Source organism: Somniosus microcephalus, unplaced genomic scaffold, assembly GCF_052327205.1.
Source record: "Somniosus microcephalus isolate GS21.2 unplaced genomic scaffold, FLI_Smic_1.0 unresolved_chr6, whole genome shotgun sequence".
In the NCBI taxonomy this organism is placed as follows: Eukaryota; Metazoa; Chordata; class Chondrichthyes; order Squaliformes; family Somniosidae; genus Somniosus; species Somniosus microcephalus.
Window position 1 is genome coordinate 44,469,757 of NW_028225184.1, and position 8,831 is coordinate 44,478,587.

Consider the following 8,831-nt stretch of genomic DNA (forward strand, 5'->3'; position numbering starts at 1 on the left):
CGGAACACTTGTGCTCCTTTACTAGCCGCACCTCTAGCCAAGCTGTTCCAGTACAGCTACAACAATGGCATCTACCCGACAATTGGAAAACTGCCCAGGTATGTCCCTTACACTAAAAGCAGAACAAATCCCATCCAGCCAATTACCGCATCATCAATTTACCCTGAATCATCAGCAAACTGACATGCTCAGTTTTGGGTTCTGCCAGGACCACCCGGCTCCAGACCTCAGTAGAGCCTTGTTCCGAACATGCACAAAAGAGTTGAAATACAGTGGTGAGGTGCCATCAAGGAAGCCACTAAAATTGAAGTCAATGCGAATCAGGTGGGAAACTTTCCACTGGCTGGAGTCATGCCTAGCATAAAGGAAGATGTTTGTGGTCGTTGGAAGCCAATCATCTCAGTCGTTGGACAGTGCTGCAGTAGCTCCACACGGCAGGGTTCTAGGTCCAACCATCTGCAGCTGCTTCATCAGTGTGCTTCCTTCTGTCAGAATTTCAGAATTGGGGATACTCACTGATTTTTGGAAAGTGCTCAGTGCCATTCGCAACTCCTCAGATAATGAAGCAGTCCATGTCCGCATGCATCAAAACTTCGTAGCTTGGCTTGATAAGTGGCAAGTAACATTCACACCACATAAGTGCCAGGCAATGACTATCTCCAAGAAGTGATTATAAACAGCGCCCTTTATTTTCAATTGTATTACCATCGCCTAAGCCCTAGCGTTTTCATCCTGCAGGTTACCATTGTCTTGAAGCATTATTGGAGCAGCCTCATAAGTTTGAAGCCACAAGAGTATTTCAGATGCTGGGTATTCTGTGGTGAGCGTCTCACCTCCTGAATCGCCAATGCCTTTCCATGATCTACAAGGCACAAGTAAGGAGTGTGATGAAATAGTTTTCACTTGCCTGAATGACTGCAACTAAAACAAAACTCAAGAAATTTGTCACCATCCAGGACAAAGCAGCTCGCTTGACCAGCACCCATCCACCACATTAAATATTCCCTCCCTTCACCACCGGCGTACAGTGGCTGCAGTGTGCACCATCTACAACATGAACCGCAGCAAATCGCCAAGGCTTCTTCGACAGCACTGCCCAAACCCGGGACCTCTACCACCAGGAAGGAGAAGTGCAGCATGTGCATGGGAACATCATCACCCACAAGTTCCCATCCAAGTCACGCACCACCCTGACAGGGAAGTATATAACCATTCCTTCATCATTGCTGGGTAAAATCTTGGAACTCCCTCCATAACAGCACAGTGGGAGTAAATTCACCACACCGACTGCAGCTCACCAACAACTTCTCAAGGGTAATTAGGGATGGGCAATAAATGCTGGCCTTTCCAGCGAAGCCCACAGCCCATCAATGAATAAATAATGTCGCTGAACTTGGAATCGCTGCCCAGATAAGCTGAGCAATGAAAGTTGAATTCTCCACAGATCCCCAACTGGCTGGTGCACCAAAGCATTTGGATCGCAGGCACCGAAATTGCAGCCAAAAGCAGCAGCCATCTAAGGTGAGCAGTAAGGCGATGAATCAGAAATCACTGATGGAGTTTCGAAACCCGCCGACTACAGGTGAGTTTGTCTGGTCTGAAAAAGTTCGATTTTTGCACCATTCCAATTGTTCCAATTTGGTTTCTGTTCCGAGACACTTGCCAAACGGCTGCATTCATGTGATGTCCCTGGCAAGCACTTCACTGCAATATGAGAGCAGGGCATCACGAAATAGCTCGGCCATAACAAATACCTTAAATTTCTTAGAACCTCACAAACTGGTCCTGCAACATAGTGGGTCTGATTGTAATGGAGGAAAACAATTTTAGGGCAATGAATGGGCAATGTGGAGAATTAAACACAAAACCTCGAATAAATAGGAAATGGAGACAAGACACTGCACAGAAGAAGTCACTTCACTCAAGCCAACAATATTGACAGTCTGTGGTTTCGTATTAGAGAATATAAAATCATACCAGTCGGGATATTGACAATAACGGCCGAGTTCTAATCAGGAAAGAAGCAGATATTGATATGGTTCAGAGTCTTTAATAGACACAGCTGCACAAGTAACTTGAATTACAAGGAACATCGATAAGTTGATTTGGACTATTGATCAAAAGTGGAATGTGGCTGGGGCTAAGATGAGGCCTTTAGTCTTGCCAATGTTTGATTGGAGAAAATTGTGGCTCATCCAAACAGAATGTGGGACAAGTAGTCTGACAACACAGGTAGCGGGCTCTAGAGAGTGAATGGAGTGTTAAAACTTGTACTGACAACTTACATATAAAAGCAGATCCCATATATATGGAAGAAGCATGTAGATGAGGAACAAGAGACGGGGACGATAGATACCTGGGTGGCATCATAGGGAACGGTGCTGTGGGCCGGAGATGATTGTGAGAGAAACCATTGCTGGAGATATGGTATCTTATATGGGATGTTGGGCTTCATAAATAGGGGCATTGAGTACAATAGTATAGATGTTATGCTGAAACTTTATAAATTGATAGTTAGGCCACAACTTGAGTATTGCATCCAGTCCTGGTCACCACACTTAGGAAGGATGTGAAGGGATTTGAGCGGGCGCTGAGGAGATATACCAAAATGGTTCCGGCGATGGGGCATCTTAGCTACAAGTTCAGGTTGTAGCAGTTGGATTTGTTTTCATTTGTGCAAAGGAGGTGGAGGGGTGATTTGATAGAAGTGTACAATAATATGACGGGTTTGGATAGGCTAGTCGGGCATAGGCTGTTCCCAGTAGTTAATGGTACAGGGACTAGGGGACACAGACTTAAGGTTTTGGGCAAGAGTTACAGCGGGGATGTGAGGAAAAACATTTTTTCGCAGCAAGTGTTGAGGTCCTGGAACTCGCTGCCGACAGAAGTGATGGAAGCGGAGATACTCAATATTTTCAAGGGGAGACTGCATCGGCATTTGAGAGAAATAAAGTACCAGGGCTACGGGGATACAGCGGGGGAATGGGATTGACTCGATTGCTGTGCAGAGGGCCGGTATGGGCTCGATGGTCCAAAGGACCCCCTTCTGTGTCGTTACATCTCTCTATTCCCTGTTTCCGATCAGATAGATAATCATGGAAACCAGCAAGTCAAGCCCTACCAAAGAGAGGCCAGTGTCCGAGGAATGAAAAGGAGACAGATTGGAGGAGAGGACGGAGAGTCTGGAGCTGATTAACTCCTGATTGATGGTTTTAATGCCGATGGGCTGAGGCAGGGGCAGAGGCCGGCGTTATTATGGGGGCGGAATTAGGTGTCTCTTGTGATTGAGAGGATACGAGCTCGGTAGCATAGCACAGGACAAATAGGGGTCAGAGGTTACATATCCAGCCTGAGACAACAGCCAGGAGGGGGAATGGAATCGTTGAAAAGGGTTAGCAGATTGTGGTGGGGCCAATAGTGGAGGGTCGGTCTTCACCGTGTAGGAGCAAATCGCAGCTCATGCAAAACAGACTGTTGCAGTCTGATAACACAGAGGTAGTGGAGTGTAGACAGAGATGGTGGAGAGCTGGAGCTGGGTCTTGTCAGCAGACATGTGGACGCTGACCCCATGTCTGTAGCTTATGTCACAAAAGGCAGCATGTAGATGAGGAAGAGGCGGGGCAAGAATGGAAAGTTCAGAGACTCGAGAGTTAACGCTGCTGGTATGGAAAGTTAAGACATTGCTGGAGATGCTCTGGCTATGGTCAGTTTGGTAAGACTGGAACCGAGAGAGGCAGTCCCACCAAAAGAAGCCAGAGGCAGAGGTATCCAAGACCACGGGTGGGTTAACTGCAGGGTAGGATGAGAGGGTGGAATTGGCGAGGGGTGAGGCCATGGAGGATTTAAACTCCAAGATCAGAATTTTAAATGTAAACCTTCGAGGTGGGGTTTCTGGGAGACACTGGAGCTCAGTGAGACCGAGAGCAATGGGCGAGTGGGACTTGGGCAGTGCTGGACACTGACAGCAGAATTTAGGACTGGTTGGCATTGATAAAAGGTGCAGGTTGGATGGCTGGCCAGGAGAGAATTGGAGGAATGTAGTCAGGAGGTGGCACTGTTTTAACTTCATGGGATCTGTTAACCCATGTAGAACAAATGGTAAACATCTGCAGTAAAATAGCGGAGATAGGAATGTCAATGAGGCACGTTCACTTTCCGTCCCCTAATATCACGCACAGTAATTTCTAGGCTTCAATAGTGAACATCATCTTTAACTGTCCTTGTGCTAGGGACTGATACATCAAACTTTTAATTGTGAATCTACAGGGACAGCTTGAAAGGGGTCTGCTTGTGTATCTGGATTCTTTATACACTGCGGAGAAATAAATAACATTTATAAATGAATCAGTAGGAGTGAACATGGTCAATACAATTACATGATAACTGTAAATGGAGCCGCCCCTTTTGTTGGGTCAGTCCTGAATGAGCACAGCTTTCAGCCTCATTCCCCAGCGAGGTCTAATGAGGATAATGCCCTTGACTTTGAGTTGTTTGTGATTTATCCACCACATTATTTACTTCAGACTCATAGGTCTTGATGTAATGTATTTGTTCATGTGTCTGTAACTAATAGCAATGATCAGGGGTATAAAAGTGTCAGTGGAGACTTATCTCCTGTATAAATCAGGGCCCATTGCATAGTATCAGCTCAGAGTGCCTGCCGGAACTGTGGGTTCCACTCCCACAAAAGTCACCCCTTCTCACAGAAATGGGATATCCAGTAGTCTATCAGATAGAAGACATTTACTATCCTGTTATTGCAGCCGTTGGAGTTTCTGGTGAGCCGTTATCCTAGCTCGTTATGGTTAAATCTGTGGCAACTGTGCTGCTGGACTTGGCCATTGATTTCTAGAAGCATGTGTTACACGATCACCTGTTCTGCTCCATCAGTTGAATGAGGGATTGTACAATTTTTCTGAAGTCTTGTAATAGCTGCGTTATATCCATAATGATATTTGTTTACCCAGCCCTGGTAGTGTTCCAGGTTTTTTTTCTGCACTGTCTGTATTGGAGACAGAGCTAAAAGCAGGAATCAGACCATCAGAAGTAGTTCACAGTTTCACGATGTGGAAGTAATCTGTCCTGAAATATTTTTTTCATGAATGTGTTTCCAGTGATTGATAATGAGGCAGCTCACGGTCTCAGTGTTCCAAGGAGGCGGTGTAATGTCCTCCCCACAATAACATGGTTCTGTTTAGCTGGGATTTCAATGTATGTAATGTCTTTCACTGTTGTGTAATATTATTTTGCAGTGTCTGTATCTGACGCCGTTTCAGAGGTCTGGCGACTGAACTGAGTTTGCTCCTCACTCTTTAACATCTCCTTCGCTGCTTCAATGCAGATGGATTCACTGACTGTCGTTGGACTTCATTGTAAAATTAAATGTTTTGGGGTTATGCTGTGTCAGTTTGCAATGTATCTGTTGGAAGCAGGAGCACTTCTATTGATCATGGAGATTTTAAGGAGCAGTTGTGGTGTTGGCGTTTTGTTAATTCAACAATCGCGCCATCTAACGTTGTACTTTATAATTACAGGAGAAAGGGCATCAATTATTGCCGGGTCTATCTGGAAGAGACATTATGTTCTGTTTATTGCAGGCATTACAGATGAGGTGAAGGCGAACAAGTGGAGACTTCGGTGATCTGCAGAAATATTAAACTATTCACGGAGTCTACAACATTGAACAAACTGACTCAGAGAATAAGATCATTGAACATGGGAATGTTGAACAGAATTCAGGCGCAAGATGTCGGATTGATTCGGATTTGAAAAGGGGCATTGAGAGAGACAGCAGAGATATTGCAGGGAGATAGAGTGGAGCAATCAACAGACAGACTTAGAAGGAAAACGCCGGGTAGAATGAAGGGAGAGAGACAGCGACAGCAGTGTGAATAATTAATCGGAATGAACAGCTGAAACTTATTCTGGAAACACACAGCAGTTCAGGCAGCATCGTAGAGAGAGATGCAGAGTTAACATTTCAGGTCGATAACAGGTCATCAGAACTGAGTGTTTCCAGCATTTCTGTTGCTGTTTCAGATTTCCCGCATTCGTACTATTTTGCTATTGTGCTCAAGCTTATTAACTGTATAAATGAAAATATAATTGAATGGTATTGAAAAATAGAATCAGGCATTTGTTGATCGTCATGAGGATACTCCATTTTAAAAACTCGGCTTGATCATAATTAACTAAAAGCGAGGCTGGTTAAATTATTACATTTTTAGTGTCATTTTAATTGAATATGCTAAGTAAATTTATAGAACACATTATGTCTCCAACGAGTTCGTATGTGACATCATTAATCACATATATTAATGGGAGAATGTATGAATTGAGTTGTGTTACTTCGATCTATGTATTAGATTTCCTCTAACACTCTGCTGCACTCTCCCTGCGAATCCCATCCTCCCCTCCCCTGGCAGTGAATCTTCTCTCTCCTCTTCCATTGTTTCAGATTATCCGCTTTCCTAAACCTTCAGCCCCTGACTCCCCTCCAACTCCCACATGTCCTTTTCCTTGTCTCCCTCCCACTCTCACTCACTGGCTCGCCCTCCAGCTGCCTCTTTCAATCCGATCCGAAGCCTGCAACTCAGCGGCTCTCGGCCTTTACCGTAATGTGCCAGCCCCTGTCGGCTCTGTTAATCAAGAGCAACAGATCAGCAGCACCTCCCTCTGTCCCCGCACCTTCCAGGCTTTCAGTCAGGAGCCCAAAAACCGGATACAACACTTTGGATTCCGGATCTGTAAAATCCCTTCTCCCTTCCCCACCAGCACTGTACCCTTGACTCGACCCTTCCAGTGGATCCGGCGCTCACTTTATTCACTTTCTTCATCGATTTCCCAATGTATTATCGATAATCATGTTTAAAAACATTTCACTGCCCGAAAGCGCTGCCCAGGTCAATGAACCGGTATCCACCGCTCGATGCAGCAACAAAGCTGGAATGTTCACCCAGAGCCCGTCAAACTGCTGCTTTGGCTCCAGGTCTGATCAGTAATTTATCCGCTTCCCTTTTCTCTCTCTTACAGTTAACCTGGTGGCGATTGTGATCCTGTCCCGAGGAAAGTGCGGTCTCACCAAATGCATCACTCGCTACCTGGTGGGAATGGCCGCGGCCGATCTCCTGGTCGTCATCTCTGATCCCATATTGAGTTGGATTGGTCAGATCTATTTCCCAGATATATTCCTGCACATTACTTCCGTGTGTAGTCTCATTTACCTCCTGATTTCTGCGTCCACGGTGGTTTCTGTGTGGCTCACAGTCGCTTTCACCTTTGATCGATTTGTGGCCATTTGTTGTGAGCAGCTGAAAACAAAATATTGCACCGAGAAAACGGCGGCTGTGGTTATCGGAACAGTGAGTGTGCTGGGCTGTTTAGAGTCTGTCCCCTGGTACTTTGCATATGAACCTAAGCATATAATTGATGATGTTCCCTGGGGTTGTAACCCTAAACTGAGCTTCTTTACTTCCCCATTATGGGGAGTCTATGAGTTGTTTCACCTGATTTTAACACCTTGTGTCCCGTTCTTTCTGATTTTGCTGCTCAATGCTCTGACGGTCAGACGTATTTTAGCGGCCAGTAGAGTCCGCAGGCGACTGCGGGGCCGCAGCGATGGAGAGAATCACAACGACCCAGAGATGGAGAATCGAAGGAAATCCATCGTTTTACTCTTCAGTTTATCTGGCAGTTTTATATTGTTATGGGTGGTCCTGGTTTTCTATAAACTTTATGCGCGAATTGCAGATATTCGGCTTTATTACTCCACCACTGACCCTCATTATATCACAGAACACACAGCAACAATGCTGCAGCTTCTGAGTTCCTGCACCAACACGTGTATTTACGCTGTGACCCAGACTAAATTCAGAGAGGAGCTGAGGAATGCAGTGAAATACCCACTCAATCTAATTATTAAATTAGTTAAGTCATAGCTGAAGGCTTACAAGCACTAGAACACAGTCCCATTTCATCCCCCATTTACCCCATTTCACACTGGGCAGAAATATAATTTTCATTAGCAGCAGAGAGCCCAGACATTATCTTAAATGTGATATTACATTGTATTGATGATCTGACATATTGAGGCGACAATAGGTCAGGTGACCTGCAGACGTCACCTGAATTGTTGCTCTAAAAGGCGGCACTAAAGAGCTCAGCGGGACTTCTGGTAAATGGCCCGCCCTGCACCGGCAGCACAATGGGCAAACCCACCAATCACAGTCGCTGCTGTGGGCCTGCTGAGATTGGGAGCCCTCCACATAAACGGAGAGACAGAAAGACATAGATAGATAGAGCGATAGATAGAGGACGGCAAAGACAGTGAGAGAGAGAGAGTTACTTAGAGAGATGAACATACAGATAGAGGCAGGAAGCAACTGGAAATGAGAGATAGTGAGATTCGCAAGCAGAGAGAGAAACAGAGATCAGGACTATGAAGCGAAGAGAGAGGCAGAAAGGAAATTTAGAGAAACAGAAAGTGAAAGTGATTACAGAGCGTAGAGTGGCAGAGAAAACAATTTAAAGAAAGAGACCAATCGAACTATGTAAAGAAGAAAAGAGTATGAGCTGCTGATGGTGAAATGGATAGAGAGAGAAAAGAGAGAAAACGAAACATACCAAAGGAGGGAGAGAGTGTGAAATTAATGGGTAGAAAGACTGAGAAGGCAGAGAGAGAAACCAGTAAAAGATGAGCTGGAGAAAAATAGAAAGAGAAAAATAGAATTAGAAAAAAATACAATTGGGAAAACCATCAACAGGAAAGGCACATGTGTATATTAAAGAACAAAAAACGTATAACACAGATTAAGAGAAAGAGGGAATTTGTG

General features: G+C 45.0%; 1 protein-coding gene across 1 annotated transcript; it reads left to right on the forward strand.

Annotated features, from left to right (window-relative positions):
- The first annotated feature begins 1,422 nt into the window (after positions 1-1,422).
- LOC147087251 (putative G protein-coupled receptor 139) lies at positions 1,423-7,937 on the forward strand. Its single transcript, XM_085978134.1, has 2 exons — positions 1,423-1,582; positions 7,033-7,937. The coding sequence occupies exons 1-2, from the start codon at positions 1,423-1,425 to the stop codon at positions 7,935-7,937; spliced, it is 1,065 nt and encodes a 354-aa protein (XP_085834260.1).
- The last annotated feature ends 894 nt before the right edge of the window (positions 7,938-8,831 follow it).

Excerpts from the sequence above, each read along its gene's own strand:
- LOC147087251 (XM_085978134.1), top strand. The coding sequence starts at position 1,423 with ATGAAAGTTGAATTCTCCACAGATCCCCAACTGGCTGGTGCACCAAAG. Across the intron at positions 1,583-7,032 it reads TCGAAACCCGCCGACTACAG|TTAACCTGGTGGCGATTGTG; the intron begins GTGAGTTTGTCT and ends TCTCTCTTACAG.